The following is a 21,197-nucleotide window of genomic DNA, read 5'->3' on the forward strand; positions in this document are numbered from 1 at the left end:
TGCTGGAGGGTAACCTCCTGACCTAGCGTCGATGAGGCGGCTATTAGAGGACCAAGGAGAGCGGATGTGCAAGCGATGTCATTAATTTCTTGTGCAGGAGCTGTGACCTGTGCAGCCGGGACAGGGGTTGGTACAGATAGCTGCACTTGGGCAGGCAGTGCGGAGCTGGGGGGTTTTGGCCAGCGACCATATTGCATGACAGTAGCCTTCACAGGGGGCGCATTATTAGCCCTTGCTCTCTTAGTGGGTGGTGGCGACGAGCATTCTTCGCTATTTGCGCTACCCGTAGCTCTCTTTGATGTAGGGGCCGCAAATTCCTCATAATTTGCCTTAAAGAAGAGAAGAAAAAATCAAATCAAAATAATTTCTCCCTTTTTACAGAAAGAAAATTATTAAACATAACTTTGTTTAGAAAAGTATTTATCTCATTTTAGTAAAGCAAAAAACCCATATTCTCTCCCCCCTAAATTTAGGAAAATTAACCCACCCTAAGTATACCCTCTAATTGAGTTAATAATGTGTTTTATTCAAGCGAAAGACATATATTACTACCTTTTATTCAAATGTTACAGCTAAAATCACTAAATAACGAAGAAGCATTTAAGTTAATAAACAATTATCTTTTATATTTTTCAACTATTAGAAGTGCTAACCTCCTCCCCCAACAAAAAAACAGTATTCGATCAGTGGAATATAAAAGAAAATTTATTGAAATATTTAAAAAAATTAAAAACATGACTAGATACGCAACGCATATATTTACACATTAGTTTTCTTGTCAATGGGTGTACATGTCTACACACCAAATTCCCCCTTACTTTTAATGCGAAGAAATAGTTTGTTTTCATTTTACACTGATGGCGGTAGACTTGAAGGCATTGCCCTCGCCCTTTTACATAATTTACTTACAACGAAGCGGTTAGAAGCGATGTATTGCCCCCTCCCCCCTTTTACATAATGTCCTAAATATATTGTTAGACTTAATTTGAAAATAATCCATTTCACCGGTTCTCCGGCAAATATAAGGTTAAGAATCCACAAGCTTAATAAACAATCTCTTTTTGCTTAAAATCGTTTTAATTTGACAACCAAAACAAACCCTTTGTGCTAAAGCACTATCGTGAACACACAGGAAGAGGGTGACAAAGTAATTATAACCTTGCGGAAATGTATAGTCAAGTTAGCGGGTTAATAACAATAGCGACGGATGTCACAGAAAAAGGCTAAATTTTTCGAAAAGGTATTTCAAGGATTTCTTTTTGCGGTGGTTAGGTTTTGAGTGTAAAAGAATATATTTTTCCATCGAGTATAAAGATTGCAAAGTGATGTTTGTATTAGTGTGGGGGGGGGTTTAGCTGGAAATAGAGAGGGAAGGAATTTATCGAAATGGTATTTCTTTTTGCGAGAATTTGGGATTGTAAGACAATGGGGAAGGGGGGGATATTGTTAGACCCTAATTCGAAAATAACTTGTTTCTCTACTTCCATACAGGTTGTGTAGGCCTAGCTTAATTATTGTTTTAATTTTGACGGAAGAATAGTTCCGTTGACCGCGTTTGTAAACCGGAAAGGGTGTCAGCTAATAATAGGCCTCGTGCTGGAGATTGTGTCAAAACAGAACGGGATTTTCATTAAAAATTGACAGAAGTCAGCCGACATTTTAGCTGAATATACTGGAGGGTGACCAAGGAAAATAAAAAGTGGAATTTAACGAAAAGGTATTTCTATTGGCAAGAATTTGGGATTGTAAGACAGTGTGGGAGGGGGTTAGGGTAAAAAGAATATATTTTACGTTTTCCATTGAGTATATAGATTGTATGGTTTGGGGGGGGGGGGGGGTACTTACTTAAATATACTAGAGGGTGTCCAAGGAAAAAAATTTTATTTTGAAAATAAAAATATACTTACATTGCTAATTGCGGCTGCCAAGGCCTCAAGCTCATCAATTATGTTAATTGTTCTATCCATTGTGTCACAATACTTTCTGATAATTGAATCACATTGCATGCCCGTTATATACGAAATCTCAAGGTCAAATTGTTATGTAAACAAAGTCCTCTGATTGGCTGAGAAGGAAACACGTGATCTAACTGTTACCTTGGAAACTCATAACATTTGGCTTGAACAACAACAACAAATACTGTTTCCCGGAAACTCATAACATCTGCATCGAACAACAACAAGAAGGGAGTGACAAAGTTCCTGTTTTTCAATTCTCACTGACAAAATCCATAAAAACATCAAAACAATTGACCAACACACATAACCATTCATAAAAACAGACATGAATGTGACAAAGTTCCTGTTTTTTCATTCTCACTGACAAAATCCATGAAAACATACATAAATGTGACAAAGTGCCTGTTTTTCAGATTCTCACTCACAAAATCCATAAAAACATCAAATAAATTGATCAACACACATAACCATCCAAAAAAACAGACATAAATGTGACAAAATTCCTGTTTTTTCATTCTCACTGACAACAAACAGACATAAGCTATGTAAAAAAAGTTGTAGGTGGCAGCAGGGGTAGGTGACACGAGCTCATGAGGCCTCTCTACTGATGTGTTGGGGGAAACGGTGGGCGTGGGAGGGATGTTATTTGCTTTCCCATAACTTACGACTATTTAAAAGGGCACAAGCCACTTCAATTTCCAATCGAATTAGCCCTTTTTGAAGTTTCTATGAGAACTCCTTCGATCCGAAGTGTCAAGGTCTAAGACCAAGAAACCAAAAAAAAAAAAAATAATACATTGTGCCCACATATTCTTTACTTAGGCAGCACTATTGCGCTGCCTATGGTGGGAGATTGAAACCCCTACAACACGGTTCTCTGATGTGCTGAACTCGATGATGAAATGTTTATTAAGATCATTTACACCCTTATTTCTTTACGACGAACTGCTTGTTCCCAGGGAATGCACTTGGTTGTAACAACAAACCAACTTAATTCATTATGAAAATTAGTGCTTGAATTGACTCATTTTGCTAATAGCAATATGGAATCGCAAAGTCTGCTAATTACCCAGGGGCTTGAATAGGGAGCGGACAGGGTCATTTGCCCCCATTACAATTTTACACCCCCAGTGGCTTCAACTATCAGTAGGGTTTTAGCAGCTCACCCGTGCCAATATTTTTTACCCCCCCCCCCCACCCCTGTATTTTGAAAAATACGCTTTCGGGGTATTTTTTTTATCGAAAATGGCTTTTTGGTTTTTCTTTGAAAATAAATTTGCCCCATGCCCTATATTTTAGAATAAATCTTTTGCCGTTGACCACTACATTGCCGCGAATTGACCTTGCTACCCCACCCCGTACATCTTGAGAAGTAGCCTATTTTGGTATTTTCGTGGAAAAATGCCTTTTATTGTGTTTTTATTTGAAAATCGTAAAAAAACTACAAAATCTCCCCTCAAAGATTTCCCATCCCTCCTACATTTTCAAAAATTGGCCCTACTGCCATTGCTATGGATAAAAATTTCAATGTACCTTTAGATTGGTGGTACCAGTAGGAACGAAGATCTTCGCAGTTACGTTTTTACCATGATAAATAGTCAATAGCCTTTATAGATTATTTCTGGTGGTACACTTATAGTAGATTGGAGAAATTTTTTTATCAATATAAACAACACATATCTTTTGTCTAACCTACAGGCTACGTGAAGGTGCAATCCCAATTCTTATGCTGGTGTTTCCACCATTGCAGAGACCATGTTAGAAATTTCCCCTTAGAATAGAGACAAGAGCAAAACTCTGTTGACCAAAAAGGTAACCAAGTATAATAGGTATTGAAATTTGTTTGAATAATGTGTAATTTTAGCAACATAGTGACAATTCATTTGTGTCTTGTAAAATGTCTCTTTTTATCTTGTATCATGACGTGATAGACAAAAAGATCAATGTTCATGATCATTCTACACTGTTGTTTCAAAATTACTCTAAATAGCAACCTAAACTGTTGGGCTGTATGTATGCCTTTTTGTATCTCTTAGATATTGGTTTGGGCAACTCAGTAATGCAACAACGTATTTTTTTTGCTTTTTTCTTCTAATTTGAATGCGTATCTGTAAAAGCTTTAGCTGTAGGGCTAAAGTTAAGGGCTAATATCGCATAAAAATCGTGAAGCTATACGTAATTTTTGTGTGGTTTTGATGGTAGGAGAATTTAAAACATTATCACTTTTGAAAGCTGAGAGACACTTATCAATGACGCTCACAACTATCACAAAATTGACGGTTGATTTTTTCCAAAAAAAAAGTAACTTCCAGAATGTAAAGTTTTGCTCGGTTTTGAGACAACCGGGAACCAATAGCGAGTTTATTTTTGAGCATGATAAGTAGACATATACTAACTTACATTAAATAATTGCAAAAGATTTTTCATTTTATAGTGTGAAAACACTTTCTGTTCGTTCTAGTTTCAATACTTCACTATGATTACCTTGACGTTGAATTGTACCCAGCTTACGTCTCCTCCCGATTCCCCGAGAGGACAATCATCTTTGTAACCATAGAATAGCCAATACGAAAAATAAAAATTTTCTCCACATTGTTCTGCAAAATAGTAGGTGGGAATGCGGTTTTCAAGAACGCTTATATAATCCATGTTGCATATCTGGAAATAAACAAATATAAATGAAGGCTGCATTTGTAAACAGCATTAAAAAAAAACAACGGCTAAGCATTAACTTTTAATAGCTGAAATTTATAGTTCCCTATATTTTGTGTCCGATTTGTTGCAACTTTTAAATAAGAGCCAAAAACCGTAGTAAGGGAATCTCAAGTCCCCTTAATAGAATTTTTAGATGTAATTCCCAGGAAAAAATAACCAGCTGCTGCATAATCTCGTTTCTAGATTTGTTAATATCGTAAGGAATGTTGTGAATTTTTTGTTGGAACTCGACGTAAGGTTTTGAAGGTTTTTAATTTTGAAATGTATTTACTCTTAAGATAGGCAACCTTTTCCTTTTCTTGTTTCTTTTTTTGCTCTCTTTTTCCGCCCAACAATCAAACAAAAAATAATTGTCCTAGATTTGCCTTTAAACTTGAACTATCCATGTATACTAAATTTAGTAGACGATTTGACTTACTTAATACTCATACCGGGGTTGCGTTCAGAGGGTTCTCAGCCTTCTCCATGAGGGGTGGGAAGCAGCAAGGACTGTGCATCAGACAGCAACATTCCAGCCTGGTCTAAGTCTCAGGCAACTGGACGTAACCTGCTTAATTTCAATCTTCAAATCCAAGAAATATGGATATTATTATTCCTTTTTCAACATGAAGATTCAAACGTCCCGAAATTTTTTCTTGTCTTATACCGTTTGAGGCCCATTCAAACTGATATTTTACTAATCCCGAAATTTTGCTAATTCTAATTGGAGCCAATCAGTTTTTTATTGAATCTTCTAATTGGCTTAAAAGTTCTATAACGGCTTCTTATTGGCTCAAAGAAGCGCTAGCTAAACCTGGGTATTAGCAAAATCTTATTGTGAATGGGACTTTATCAAAAGGAACAGGATTACACTCATTTTTTTTTTAATCGACTTATTAAAATGAAAACATCCGAGCCTTTCGAGGTCATTTCTTACAAAGCCAGGTTTACCTTAAGCCAAATGAATTTGTCAGTGAGCCATCAAATTTGTAGAAATACTAGTGTTTATCAATGTCAAACAGATACAAACAAAGGTAAAGTCTTTTGAAAGGGGAGGGAGACTTTGACTTAAAGCTCTTGGCCAGTAGATTGCAGTAGGTAACAGAAGCTATTCCATATATTTGGGGGAATGCCCCCTCCGCAATACCTCACTCTTCACGCTAAAATGTTTTAGAACTTTAAAAAAGCTTCTTATCATAATTTATTAAAAAAAACTTTCCGAAAAATAAGTTATTCAAAGAAAAGTAAAGGCCATTTTAAACTTAAGCTCAGGAGATACAAATACCTGTTAAAATTCAAACTCAACCCGACCAGAAATTACTATTAAAGAATAAATGAAACCCAACACAAACAGAAATTAAATAAACAATCCTAGCAAAAAACATACAACAAGTAATAATATAAATGAATAAATAGATCTTAAAGCGAGTAATGCTTAGATTGAATATGAAAATCAAGCTTAAAACGAAAAAAATATTTTGCTATTAAAGTATAAATGAAACTTAAAACAAACAGAAATTAAATAAACAATCAGTGCGAACAATCAATCTGTACAATATACACACCAATACAATATACATTAATGTAAATGAATAAAGAAATATTAAAACAAGTGAAACTTAAATTGAATATGCAAATCAAGTTTGAATCGAATAAAATAACTACAAACAAAAGTTCGGGTATTGCCTCACTGCAAAAGCCTAAAATCTTCTTCGTCATTGGCGTCTTACTGAAAACCATATGAGTCTTAAACAGTCTTGGAAATTATAAACAAAATCAAATTGAATATTAGATATATTATGATATTAATTGTTGAAAGATCCTTCAGTTCAAGATTTTTTTTTTCATTGTAACTTTTATTTTAATTTTCAATGCTGTAAGAACCGGAAAAGAATAAATTTGTAATATTCAAAAAAATAGCTTTGAATAATTTCAAAAAAGCTATCTATTCTAATTAAACGGCCTTTGTGATTCAGGCGTGTGTGAATTAATTTTTTTTTTAACTTTTAACGTAAAGAGCGTGGTATTGAATAAGTGGATAACCCCATAATATAATTAATAAAAAATAATTAATAAAAAAAAAAAATAAAAAAAAAACACGCGATCCGGATCAATATCAATAGAAAATTTTAAAAATGGAACTTTGATGTCAATAAATGTATCAAAAGAATGTTCTTATAATGCTGATTCTAAATATACAAATTTTGTTAAGCTTAGTATTACTCATCAAAGGCTACGAGCCTGAGAAAACTTACCTGATTTTTTAAAGAGGGGGAAACATCCCCCAAAAGTTAAAAATTTTTAATGAAAATCACTGTCAGATTAAGCGTATCAGAAAACCCTATAACATGGGTTTCAAGCTCATATCTGCAAAAATCTGCAACTTTGTATTTTTTTTCCAGAAGAAAAATATACGACTATAGAAGTTCGTTAGGTAAGTTAATTTGTAAATTACGTCAAACCAAATTTAGAGACAGCCATTTAGCAAAAGAAAAGTAAAATTTTTATGCAAATTTTGTTTACTTATTCAATGACGGCGAGCCAAAATAAAAGCTGCATTAACTAAAAAACGATCAGAAATTAAATAAAAAAAACAAGTTTTTTAAACTGAAAGTAAGGAGCGACATTAAAACTTAAAACGAACAGAAATTATTCCGTATATGAAAGGGCTGTCCCCTCCTCAACGCCTCGCTCTTTACGCTAAAGTTTGACTCTGTCTCACAACTTTATTTTTTAAAACAATAAAAAACTTTAGCGTAAAGAGCGAGGCGTTGAGGAGGGGACAGCCCCTTTCATATACGGAATAATTTCTGTTCGTTTTAAGTTTTAAGTTTTTAATGACAATTTGGCTGATTTTTGAAAAAAGGGGGAAAGACCCCCTAAATGTTATAGAACCTTAATGAAAATCACACCATCATATTCAGCTTATCAGAGAACCCTCCTGTCTAGGTTCTAAGCTCCTATCTACAAAAATTTGTAATTGTCAATTTTCTGCCATATTAAATATTACGGGTGCGTGTTTATTTGTTTGTTTGTTTTTTTTTGTTTTTTTTTTCCCAGGGGTAATCTTATTGAACCAGTGGTCCTAAAATATCTTAGAAGGGCTTATTTGAACGGAAATTAAAAGTTATAGTGCCCCTTTTAAGTAACCAAAACAAATGGAGGGCTACTAGGCCCCCTCCCACGCTCATTGTTTTCTCAAAGTCACCCAATTAAAATTTTGAGACAGCCATTTTGTTTAGCATAGTCAAAAATCTGATAAATATGTCTTTTACGATGACTTAGTCCCCCACAGTTCCCAGGGGAAGGGCTGCAAGTTATCAACTTTGCCCATTGCTTGCATATTGTATTGGTTATTGGGAAGTATACAGACATTTTCAGGAAGAATTTTTTTTGTGGGGGGGGGGGGGGGGGGCCTGAGGAGGGGGTTACTCGGAATAATCTTTCCGTGGAGGATGTTTCTTTGGGGTAAGGGACATTTCTATGAAGGGGGCGCCGGATTCCCAAGCATTATTTAAAAAACGATCAGAAATTAAATTTTAAAAAAACAAGTTTTTTCAACTGAAAGTAAGAAGCAACATTAGAACTTAAAATGAACAGAAATTATTACGTATATGAGGGGTTTCTCCCCCAAGTCAATACCTCGCTCTTTACGCTACAGTTTTTTTTAGTGCTTTCAAAAAAGCTATCTATTCTAATTAAACGGCCTTTGTGATTCAGGCGTGTGTGAATTAATTTTTTTTTTAACTTTTAACGTAAAGAGCGTGTTATTGACTAAGTGTAGAACCCAATCATATACGTAATAAAATAAACGTAATAAAAAAAACCAATAAAAAAAAACAAGCGACACGGCTCAATAGTAAGCGAAACTTTTAAAAACGGAACTTTGATGTCAATAAATATATCAAAAGAATGGGCTTATAATGCTGATTCTAAATATACAAATTTTGTTAAGTTTAGTATTACTCATCAAAGGCTACGAGCCTGAGAAAACTTACCTGATTTTTTAAAGAGGGGAAACATCCCTAAAAGTGAAAAAATTTTAATGAAAATCACTGTCAGATTCAGCGTATCAGAAAACCCTATAACATAGGTTTCAAGCTCATATCTGGAAAAATCTGCAACTTTGTATTTTTTTTCCAGAAGAAAAATATACGACTATAGAAGTTCGTTACGTAAGTTAATTTGTAAATTACGTTAAACCAAATTTAGAGACAGCCATTTAGCAAAAGAAAAGTAAAATTTTTATGCAAATTTTGTTTACTTATTCAATGACGGCGATCCAAAATAAAAGCTGCATTAACTATAAAACGATCAGAAATTAAATAAAAAAAACAAGTTTTTTTAACTGATAGTAAGGATAGAAATTAAAACTTAAAACGAACAGAAATTATTACGTATATTAAAGGGGGTTTCCCCTCCTCAACTCCTCACGCTTTTAACTAAAGTTTGTCTCTATATCACAACTTTATTTTTTAAAACAATAAAAACTTTGACTTTCTCACAACTCTATTTTTTAAAACAATAAAAAACTTTAGCGTAAAGAGCGAGGCGTTGAGGAGGGGACAGCCCCTTTCATATACGGAATAATTTCTGTTCGTTTTAAGTTTTAATGTCGCTCCTTACTTTCAGTTTAAAAAACTTGTTTTTTTTATTTAATTTCTGATCGTTTTTTAGTTAATGCAGCTTTTATTTGCATAAAAATTTTACTTTTCTTTTGCTAAATGGATGTCTTTACAAATTAACTTACGTAACTAACTTCTATATTCGTATATTTTTCTTCTGGCAAAAAATACAAAGTTGCAGATTTTTGCAGATATGAGCTTGAAACCTATGTAATAGGGTTTTCTGATACGCTGAATCTGACGGTGTGATTTTCATTAAAATTCTTTCACTTGTAGGGGATGTTTCCCCCTCTTTAAAAAATCAGGTGAGTTTTCTGAGGCTCGTAGCCTTTGATGAGTAATACTAAACTTAATAAAATTTATATATTTAGGATCAGCATTATAAACACATTCTTTTGATACATTTATTGACATCAAAATTTCGTTTTTAAAAGTTTCGATTACTATTGAGCCGTATCGCTTGTTTTTTTATTGTTTTTTTTTATTACGTATATGTTATTACTTATATGAAGGGGTTCTCCCCTTAGTCAATACCACGCTCTTTACGTTAAAAGTTAAAAAAATTTTGATTCACAAACCCTTGAATCACAAAGGCCGTTTAATTAGAATAGATAGCTCTTTTGAAAGCACTAAAAAAAAACTGTAGCGTAAAGAGCGAGGTATTGACTTGGGGGAGAACCCCTCACATACGTTATAATTTCTGTTCGTTTTAAGTTCTAATATTCCTTCTTACATTTCAGTTGAAAAAACTTGTTTTTTTTATGTAACTTCTGATCGTTTCTTAAATAATGCTTGGAAATCCGGCGCCCCCTTCATAGAACTGTCCCTTACCCCAAAGAAACATCCTCCACGGAAATATTCTCCAGAGTAATCCTCCTCTAGCCCCCCCCCTCCAGAAAAAATCCTTCCTGAAAATGGTTGTATACTTCCCAATAACCAATAAATAATGCTGGCAAGTCTGGCGCCCCCTTCATGGCAATTTCCCTTCCTCCATGAAAACTTCCTTCATGGAAAGATCCTTCCATATAGCCCCCGCCCCTCTCCGTCCCCCACCGACCCGAACAAATCTCCGCTGAAAAAGTCTGTATACTTCCCAATAACCATTACTATATGTTAACATTGAGTAAAGTTCATAACTTTCAGCCCTACCCCTGGGTACTTTGGGGGATCAAGTCATCATAAAAGAAATTTTTATCATATTTTCGACCATTCTGAACAAAATGGATATCTCAAAATTTTGATCGGGTGACTGGGAAAAAAATGAGCGTGGGAGGGGGCCTAGTTGCACTTCATTTTTTTGGTCACTTAAAAAGGACACTAGAACTTTTAATTTCCGTTCCAATGAGCCCTCCCACGATATTCTCTTAACACTGGTTCGATACGAACACCCCTGGTAAAAAAAAAAAAAAACAAAAACACAACTAAACATGCATCCCTGATCGTACTTCTGGCAAAAAATGGAAAATTCCACATTTTTGCAGATAGGAGCTTGAAACCTCTACAGTAGGGTTCTCTGATCTTTTTTCGAAAATCAGCCAAATTTTCTCAGGCGCGTAACTTTTGATGGGTAGCACTAAACTTGATGAAAGTTATATGTTTGAAATCAGCATTGAAATCTGATTCTTTTGATATATCTATTGGTATCAAAAACCCGTTTTCTAAAGTTTTGGTTACCATTGAGCCGGGTCGCTCCTTACTTACAGTTCGTTACCACGAACTGTTTGACTATTTGCGTCTTGAACGGTTTTGGCAAGTATAAACAAAACTAAATTGAATACTAGATGTATAATTATATTAATTCTTGAAACATCCATCAGTTCAAGAATTTTTTTTTCATTGTAACTTTTATTTTAATTTTCAATGCTGTAAGAACCGGAAAAGAATAAATTTGTAATATACGAGTAATTCGTTTTCGGTGAAGTGCCAATGATACGGTAGGCTTTAGGTTTTCAAACAGTTCGTGGTAACGAACTGTAAGTAAGGAGCGACACAGCTCAATGGTAACCAAAACTCTAAAAAACGGAATTTTGATACAAATAGATACATCAAAAGAATCAGATTTTAATGTTGATTTCAAATATATAAGTTTCATGAAGTTTAGTCGTACCTATCAAAAGTTACATGCCGGAGACAATTTGCCCGATTTTTTAAAAAGGGGGGAAAGACCCCTTAAGACTTATATAACCTTAATGAAAATCTCACCATCATATTCCGCGTATCAGAGAACCCTACTGTAGAGGTTTCAAGCTCCCATCTACAAAAATGTGGAATTTTGCATTTTTTGCCAGAAGAAAGATCACGGGTGCGTGTTTATTTTATTTATTTATTTTTTATTTTATTTTTTTCCCAGGGTTGATTGTATCGACCCAGTTGTCCTAGAATATCGTGGGAGGGCTCAATGGAATCGAAATTAAGAGTTCTAGTGCCCTTTTTAAGTGACCAAAAAAATGGAGGGCAACTAGGCCCCCTCCCACGCTCATTTTTTTCCCAAGGTCACCTGATCAAAATTTTGAGACAGCCATTTTGTTCAGCATGTTCGAAAATATTATAAGTATGTCTTTTAGGATGACTTAATACCCCGAAGTTCCCGGGGGAGGGCTGAAAATTATGAACTTTACCCAATGTTATCATATAGTATTGGTTATTTGGAAGTATACAGACGTTTTCAGGGGAGATTTTTCCTGGTAGTGGGGGGGGGTGGGTCGGGGGTTATGTGGGAGGATCCTTCCATGAAGGAAGTTTTCATGGGGGAAGGGACATTGCTATGAAGGGGACGCCGGACTTCCCAGCATTATTTAAAAAAAGATCAGAAATTTAATATAAAAAAAAAGTATTTCAACTGCAACAGCAGCAACATTGAAACTTTAAACGAACAGGAAATATTACATATATGATTGGGTTCAACCCGTAGTCAATGCCTCGCTCTTTAAGCCAAAGATGTTTTAGTACTTTCATAAGAGCTATTTATTCTAATTAACGGCCTTTGTGATTAAGCGGCCATTTTTAAAGAATTGGAACAAAATTCGAACTTTCGCTTAAAGAGCAAGGTATTGACTAGGGGGCTAACCCCCTAATATACGTATTAAAAATATACGAATATAGAGGTTCGTTACGTAAGTTAATTCGTAAGTTACGTATATTTATTACTAATAAAAACGTTCGTAAATAAAATTAAACAAGTTTCGAGAAAGCCATTTAACTAAATAAAAGTAAATTAATAAGAAAATTTTGTTTTAATTATTCATGTACGGTGAGCCAAGATCAAAACCTGTATTTATTCAAAAACGTTCAAAAATTAAATAAAAAAAACAAGTTTTTTAAACTGAAAGTAAGGAGCGACATTAAAACTTAAAACGAACAGAAATTATTCCGTATATGAAAGGGACTGTCCCCTCCTCAACGCCTCGCTCTTTACGCTATAGTTTGACTCTGTCTCACAACTTTATTTTTTAAACAATAAAAAACTTTAGCGTAAAGAGTGAGGCGTTGAGGAGGGGACCGTCCCTTTCATATGCGGAATAATTTCTGTTCGTTTTAAGTTTTAATGTCGCTCCTTACTTTCAGTTTAAAAAACTTGTTTTTTTATTTAATTACAGTTAAAGAAGGGGGCATTATCCAAATTTTGTTTGTAGTGAAACTATATTTGTCTTGACCAATCTTGGAAAGAACTAATAAATTAAACTGAATATTTGATGTAAAGTGATATTAATTGCTGAAAGCCCATCAGTTCAAAAATTTACTGTAATGTTAATATTTATTTTCAATATTAAGTAGGCCTACAAAAGAAAACATTTGTAATATAATTCGTTTTCAGTAAAGCGCCAATGACGCAGTAGGTTTTAGGCTTCTACAGTGAGACGATACCCAAACTCTTGTTTTTAGTTATTTTTATTCGATTCAAACTTGATTTGCATATTCAATTTAAGTTTCACTTTTTTAAGATTTATTTATTCATTTACATCAATATATATTGTATGTTTGTTCGCATTGATTGTTTATTTAATTTCTGTTCGTTTTAAGTTTCATTTATACTTTAATAGCAAAATATTTTTTTCGTTTTAAGCTTGATTTTCATATTCAATCTAAGCATTACTCGCTTTAAGATCTATTTATTAATTTATATTATTACTTATTGTATGTTTTCGCTATGATTGTTTGTTTAATAGTAGAAAGGCCTTATTGAGAATAAACAAAAGGAACACGCAGAAATTACGTTTAGGGGTTATTTGGGCGAAACCGTTTTAGACATTTTAAGGAATTATTTCGGCGAAACAGTTAGAGACATTTTAAAAGATGATTTTAGAAGATGTTTTAGAAGAGGATTTGAGGGTGAAACTCTTTGGTTGTTATAATACACAAGTTCTATTTGAACAGTGTTGTGAGGTCCTCTACCCCAACCCCAAAGGGCCCTGATCCCCCTACCCCAACCCCGAAGGAACCCCCCCACCCCAAGGGTCCCCCGGGCTCCCAAAGAACCACCCGGCCCCCCAAGGACCCCCGGACCCCCAAAGGCCCTCCCGCGCCCCCAAAGAGCCCCCTCCCCATTTTTTTAATAATTTTTAATTTGCACATTTTGAGACAAAAGGACCCCATCCCCCAACTTTTGGCTCCCCCTCCCACCATTAGTGTTTTGTCGTGGTTTACCATGTCACAGTTACATTCTCTTGATTTTTCAAAGCTCATTTGGATTTCTTTCGTTGAAATTCGAGAGTTGGAATATTTCAGTATTGTTTTGTCGTGGTTTACCTTGTCACAGTTACATTCTCTTGATTTTTCAAAGTTCATTTTGAATTTCTTTCATTGAAATTCAAGAGTTGGATTATTTCAGTAGTGTTATGTCGTGGTTTACCATATCACAGTTACATTCTCTTAATTTTTCAAAGTTCATTTTGGATTTCTTTCATTGAAATGCAAGATTTGGAATATTTCAGTAGTGTTTTGTCATGGTTTACCTTAACACAGTTACATTCCCTTGATTTTTCAAGGTTCATTTTGAATTTCTATCGTTGAAATGCAAGAGTTGGAATATTTCAGTAGTGTTTTGTTGTGGTTTACCTTGTCACAGCTACATTCTCTTGATTTTTCAAAGTTCGTTCTGAATTTCTTTCATTGAAATGCTAGAGTTGGAATATTTCACTAGTGTTTTGTCATGGTTTACCATCTCACATTTACATTCTCTTGATTTTTCAAAGTTCATCTTGAATTTCTTTCGTTGAAATGCAAGAGTTGGAATATTTCAGTAGTGATTTGTTGCGGTTTACCTTGTCACAGTTACATTCTCTTAATTTTTACAAAGTCCATTTTGAATTTCTATCATTGAAATGCAAGAGTTGGAATATTTCAGTAGTGTTCTGTCGTGGTTTACATTGTCACAGTTACATACTCTTTAATTTTCAAAGTTCATTTTTGTTTTCTTTTGTTGAAATGCAAGAGTTGGAATATTTCAGTAGTGTTTTGTTGCAGTTTACCTTGTCACAGTTACATTCTCTTAATTTTTCAAAGTTCATTTGAATTTCTTTCATTGAAATGTAAGAGATGGAATATTTCAGTAGTGTTTTGATGTAGTTTACCTTGTCACAGTTACATTCTCTTGATTTTTCAAAGTTCATTTTGAATTTCTTTCGTTGAAATGCAAGAGTTGGAATATTTCAGTAATGTATTGTCATGCTTTACGTTGTCAGAGTTATATTCCCTTGATTTTTCAAAGTTCAATTTGAATTTCATTCGTGGAAATGCATGAGTTGGAATATTTCAGTAGTGTTTTTTTGTAGTTTACTTTGTCAAAGTCGTATCCCCACAATTTTTAAAGTTCATTTTGAATTTCTTTCGTTGAAATGCAAGAGTTGGAATATTTAAATAGGGTTTTGTCATGGTTTACCTAGTCACAGTTACATTCTCTTGATTTTTCATAGTCCATTTTGAATTTCTTTCATTGAAATGCAAGAGTAGGAATATTTCAGTAGTGTTTTGTCGTGGTTTACCTTGTCACAGTTACATTCTCTAGATTTTTCAAAGTTCATTTTGGTTTTCTTTCGTTGAAATGTAAGAGTTGGAATATTTCAGTAGTGTTTTGTTGTGGTTTACCTTGTCACACTTACATTCTCTTAATTTTTCAAAGTTCATTTTGTTTTTCTTTCTTTGAAATGCAAGAGTTGGAATATTTCAGTAGTGTTTTGTTGTGGTTTACCTTGTCACAGTTACATTCTCATGATTTTTCAAAGTTCATTTTGAATTTCTTTCATTGAAATGCATGAGTTGGAACATTTCAGTAGTGATTTATCGTGGTTTACCTTGTCACAGTTACAATCTCGTGATTTTTCAAAGTTCAAAAGTTCATTTTGAATTTCTTTCATTGAAATGCAAGGGTTGGAATATTTCAGTAGTGTTCTGTTTTGGTTTACCTTGTCACAGTTACATTCTCATAATTTTTCAAAGTTCATTTTAAATTTCTTTCGTTGAAATGCAAGAGTTGGAATATTTCAGTAGTGTTTTGTTGTGGTTTACAGTGTCACAGTTACATTCTCTTGATTTTTCAAAGCTCATTTTAAATTTATTTCATTGAAATGCAAGAGTTGGAATATTTCAGTAGTGTTTTGTTGTGGTTTACCTTGTCGCAGTTACATTTTCTTGATTTTTCAAAGTTTATTTTGAACTTCTTTCACTGAAATGCAAAAGTCGGATTATTTCAGTAGTGTTTTGTTGTGGTTTGCATTGTCACAGTTACATTCTATTGATTTTTCAAAGTTCATTTGAATTTATTTCATTTAAATGCAAGAGTTGGAATATTTCAGTAGTGTTTTGTTGTGTTTTACATTGTCACAGTTACATTCTCTTAATTTTTCAAAGTTCATTTTAGTTTTCTTTCGTTGAAATGCAAGAGTTGGAATATTTCAGTAGTGTTTTGTTGTAGTTTACCTTGTCACAGTTACATTCTCTTAATTTTTCAAAGTTCATTTGAATTTCTTTCATTGAAATGTAAGAGATGGAATATTTCACTAGTGTTTTGTTGTAGTTTACCTTGTCACAGTTACATTCTCTTGATTTTTCAAAGTTAATTTTGTATTTCTTTCGTTGAAATGCAAGAATTGGAATATTTCAGAAATGTCTTGTCATGGTTTACCTAGTCACAGTTACATTCTCTTAATTTTTCAAAGCTCATTTTGGTTTTGATTCGTTGAAATGCAAGAGTTGGAATATTTCAGTAGTGTTTTGTTATAGTTTACCTTGTCACAGTTACATTTTCTTAATTTTTCAAAGTTCATTTTGTATTTCTTTCAAAGAAATGCAAGAGTTGGAATATTTCAATAGTGTTTTGTCGTGGTTTACCTAATCATAGTTACATTCTCTTAATTTTTCAAAGCTCATTTTGGATTTCTTTCGTTGAAATGCATGAGTTGGAATATTTCAGTAGTGTTTTGTTGTACTTTATATTGTCAAAGTTACATTCTCTTAATTTTTCAAAGTTCATTTTGAATTTCTTTCATTGAAATGCAAGAGTTGGAATATTTCAGTAGTGTCTTGTCGTGGTTTACTTTGTCACAGTTACATTCTCTTAATTTTTCAAAGTTCATTTTGGTTTTCTTTCGATGAAATGCAAGAGTTGGAATATTTCAATAGTGTTCTGTCGTGGTTTACCTTGTCACAGTTACATTCTCTTAATTTTTCAAAGTCCATTTTGGATTTCTGTCGATGAAATGCAAGAGTTGGAATAATTCAAAAGTGTTTTGTCGTGGTGTACCTGGTCACAGTTACATTCTCTTGATTTTTCAAAATGCATTTTGGTTTTCTCTCGTTGAATTGTAAGGGTTGGAATATTTCAATAGTTTTTTTTTGTGGTTTACCTCGTCACAGTTTCTTTCTCTAGATTTTTCAAAGTTCATTTTGGTTTTCTTTCGATGAAATGCAAGAGTTGGAATATTTCAATACTGTTTTGTCGTTGTTTACCTAGTCATAGTTACATTCTCATAATTTTTCAAAGTTCATTTTGGATTTCTCTCGATGAAATGCAAGAGTTGGAATATTTCAGTAGTATTTTGTCATGGTTTACCTTAGTGTTTTATCGTGGTTTACCTTGTCACAGTTACATTCTCTTAATTTTTCAAAGTTCATTTTGAATTTCTTTCATTGAAATGTCATTTTGAATTTCTTTCATTGAAATGCAAGAGTTGGAATATTTCAGTAGTGTTTTGATGTGGTTTACCTTGTCACAGTTACATTCTCTTAATTTTTCAAAGTTCATTTTGGTTTTCTTTCGTTGAAATGCAAGAGTTGGAATATTTCAGTAGTGTTTTGTTGTGGTTTACCTTGTCACAGTTACATTATCTTAATTTTTCAAATTTCATTTTATATTTCTTTCATTGAAATTCGAGAGTTGGAATATTTCAGTAGTGTTTTGTAGTGGTTTACCTTGTCACAGTTACATTCTCTTAATTTTTCAAAGCTGATTGTGGATTTCTTTCATTGAAATGCAAGAGTTGGATTATTTCAGTAGTGTTTTGTCGTGGTTTACCTTGCCACAGTTACATTCTCTTAATTTTTCAAAGTTCATTTTGAATTTCTTTCATTGAAATGCAAGAGTTGGAATATTTCAGTAGTAATTTATCGTGGTTTACCTTGTCACAGTTACATTCTCTTGATTTTTCAAAGTTCATTTTGAATTTGTTTCATTGAAATGCATGAGTTGGAATATTTCAGTAGTGTTTTATCGTGGTTTACCTTGTCACAGTTACATTCTCTTAATTTTTTAAAGTTCATTTTGAATTTCTTTCATTGAAATGTCATTTTGAATTTCTTTCATTGAAATGAATGAGTTGGAATATTTCAATAGTGTTTTGTTGTGGTTTACCTTGTCACAGTTACATTCTCTTGATTTTTCAAAGTTCATTTTGGTTTTCTTTCGTTGAAATGCAAGAGTTGGAATATTTCAGTAGTGTTTTGTTGTGGTTTATCTTGTCACAGTTATATTATCTTGATTTTTAAAAGTTCATTTTTGATTTAATACATTGAAGTGCAAGAGTTGTAAAATTTAAGTAGTGTTTTGTTTTGGTTTACCTTGTCACAGTTACATTCTCTTATTTTTTCAAAGCTCATTGTGGATTTCTTTCATTGAAATGCAAGAGTTGGATTATTTTAGTAGTGTTTTCTCGTGGTTTACCTTGCCACAGTTACATTCTCTTGATTTTTCAAAGATCATTATGAATTTCTTTCTTTGAAATGCAAGAGTTGGATTATTTCAGTAGTGTTTTGTTGCGGTTTACCTTATCATAGCTACATTCTATTAATTTTTCAAAGTTCATTTTGAATTTCTTTCATTGAAATGCGAGAGTTGGAATATTTCACTAGTGTTATGTCGTGGTTTAACTTGTCACAGTTACCCTTTCTTGATTTTTCAAAGTTCAGTTTAGATCTCTTTCATTGAAATGTAAGAGTTGGAATATTTCAGTAGTGTTTTTTTTCGTAGTTTACCTTGTCACAGTTACATTTTCTTGACTTTTCAAAGTTTATTTTTGATTTCTTTCGTTGAAATGCATAAGTTGGAATATTTCAGTAGTGTTTTGTAGTGGTTTACCTTGTCACAGTTACATTCTCTTAATTTTTCAAAGTTCATTGTGGATTTCTTTCGTTGAAATGCAAGACTGGGATTATTTCAGTAGTGTTTTGTCGTGGTTTACCGTGTCACAGTTACATTCTCTTAATTTTTCAAAGTTCATTTTGGATTTTTTTCATTGATATGCAAGAGATGGAATATTTCAGTTGTTTTTTGTCATGTTTTACCATGTCACAGTTACATTTTCTTGATTTTTCAAAGTTCATTTTGAATTTCTTTCGTTGAAATGCAAGAGTTGGAATATTTCAGTAGTGTATTGTTGTGGTTTACCTTGTCAAACTTACATTCTCTTAATTTTTCAAAGTTCATTTGAATTTATTTCATTGAAATGCAAGAGTTGGAATATTTCAATAGTGTTTTGTTGTGGTTTACCTTGTCACTGTTACATTCTCTTAATTTTTCAAAGTTCATTTTGAATTTCTTTCATTGAAATGCAAGAGTTGGAATATTTCAGTAATGTTTTGTCATGGTTTACCTTGTCAAAGTTACATTCTCTTAATTTTTCAAAGTTCATTGTGGATTTCTTTCATTGAAATACAAGAGTTGGAATATTTCAGTAGTGTTTTGTTGTAGTTTACCTTGTCACAGTTACATTCTCTTGATTTTTCAAAGTTCATTTTGAATTTCATTCGTTGAAATGCAAAAGTTGGAATATTTCAGTAGTGTTTTGTTGTGGTTTACCTTGTCGCAGTTACATTTTCTTGATTTTTCAAAGTTCATATTGATTTCTTTCGTTGAAATGCAAGAGTTGGATTATTTCAGTAGTGTTTTGTCATGGTTTACCTTGACACAGTTACATTTTCTTGATTTTTCAAAGTTTATTTTGAATTTCTTTCACTGAAATGCAAGAGTTGGATTATTTCAGTAGTGTTTTGCTGTGGTTTACCTTGTCACAGTTACATTCTCTTGATTTTCAAAGTTCATTGTGGATTTCTTTCATTTAAATACAAGAGTTGGATTATTTCAGTAGTGTTTTGTTGTGTTTTACATTGTCACAGTTACATTCTCTTAATTTTTCAAAGTTCATTTTGGTTTTCTTTCGTTGAAATGCAAGAGTTGGAATATTTCAGTAGTGTTTTGTTGTAGTTTACCTTGTCACAGTTACATTCTCTTGATTTTTCAAAGTTCATTTTGAATTTCATTCGTTGAAATGCAAAAGTTGGAATATTTCAGTAGTGTTTTGTTGGGGTTTACCATGTCACAGTTACATTCTCTTGATTTTTCAAAGTTCATTTTGAATTTCTTTCATTGAAGTGCAAGAGATGGAATATTTCAGTAGTGTTTTGTTGTAGTTTACCTTGTCACAGTTACATTCTCTTGATTTTTCAAAGTTCATTTTGGATTTCTTTCGATGAAATGCAAGAGTTGGAATATTTCAATAGTGTTTTGTCGTGGTTTACCTAATCATAGTTACATATTCTTGATTTTTTCAAAGTTCATTTGAATTTCTTTCATTGAAATGCAAGAGTTTGAATATTTCAGTAGTGTTTTTTTTGTGGTTTACCTTGTCAAAGTTACATTCTCTTGATTTTTCAAAGTTCATTTTGGTTTTCTTTCGTTCATTTTGAATTTCATTCGTTGAAATGCAAAAGTTGGAATATTTCAGTAGTGTTTTGTTGTGGTTTACCTTGTCACAGTTACATTCTCTTAATTTTTCAAAGTTCATTTTTAATTTCTTTCGTTGAAATGCAAGAGTTGGAATATTTCAGTAGTGTTTTGTAGTGGTTTACCTTGTCACAGTTACATTCTCTTAATTTTTCAAAGCTCATTTTGGATTTCTTTCATTGAAATGCAAGAGTTGGATTATTTCAGTAGTGTTTTCTCGTGGTTTACCTTGCCACAGTTACATTCTCTTGATTTTTCAAATCTCATTTTGAATTTCTTTCATTGAAATGCAAGAGTTGGATTATTTCAGTAGCGTTTTGTTGTGGTTTACCTTGTCACAGTTACATTCTCTTAATTTTTCAAAGTTCATTTTGAATTTCTTTCATTGAAATGCGAGAGTTGGAATATTTCAGTAGTGTTTTGTCGTGGTTTACCTTCTCACAGTTACATTCTCTTGATTTTTCAAAGTTAATTTTGAATTTCTTTCTTTGAAATGCAAGAGTTGGAATATTTCAGTAGTGTTTTGTTGTGGTTTACCTTGTCACAGTTACATTCTCTTGTTTTTTTCAAAGTTAATTTTGGATTTCTTTCGTTGAAATGCAAGAGTTGGAATATTTCAGTAGTGTTTTGTAGTGGTTTACCTTGTCACAGTTACATTCTCTTGATTTTTCAAAGTTCATTTTGGATTTCTTTCGTTGAAATGCAAGA

General features: G+C 33.0%; 1 protein-coding gene across 1 annotated transcript in view; it reads right to left on the reverse strand.

Moving 5' to 3' along the window:
- LOC148955424 (uncharacterized) overlaps positions 1 to 21,197 on the reverse strand; it is a 173,979-nt gene that overhangs the window by 89,884 nt on the left and 62,898 nt on the right. Inside the window, exon 2 of the mRNA XM_089108186.1 lies at positions 4,443 to 4,616. Coding sequence (XP_088964312.1) covers positions 4,443 to 4,616 — 174 coding nt within the window. The remainder of the gene's footprint in view (positions 1 to 4,442; positions 4,617 to 21,197) is intronic.

Source organism: Artemia sp. Qi Xiang Cuo, chromosome 2 (assembly GCF_049724085.1).
Source record: "Artemia sp. Qi Xiang Cuo chromosome 2, ASM4972408v1, whole genome shotgun sequence".
NCBI classification, from domain to species: domain Eukaryota; kingdom Metazoa; phylum Arthropoda; class Branchiopoda; order Anostraca; family Artemiidae; genus Artemia; species Artemia sp. Qi Xiang Cuo.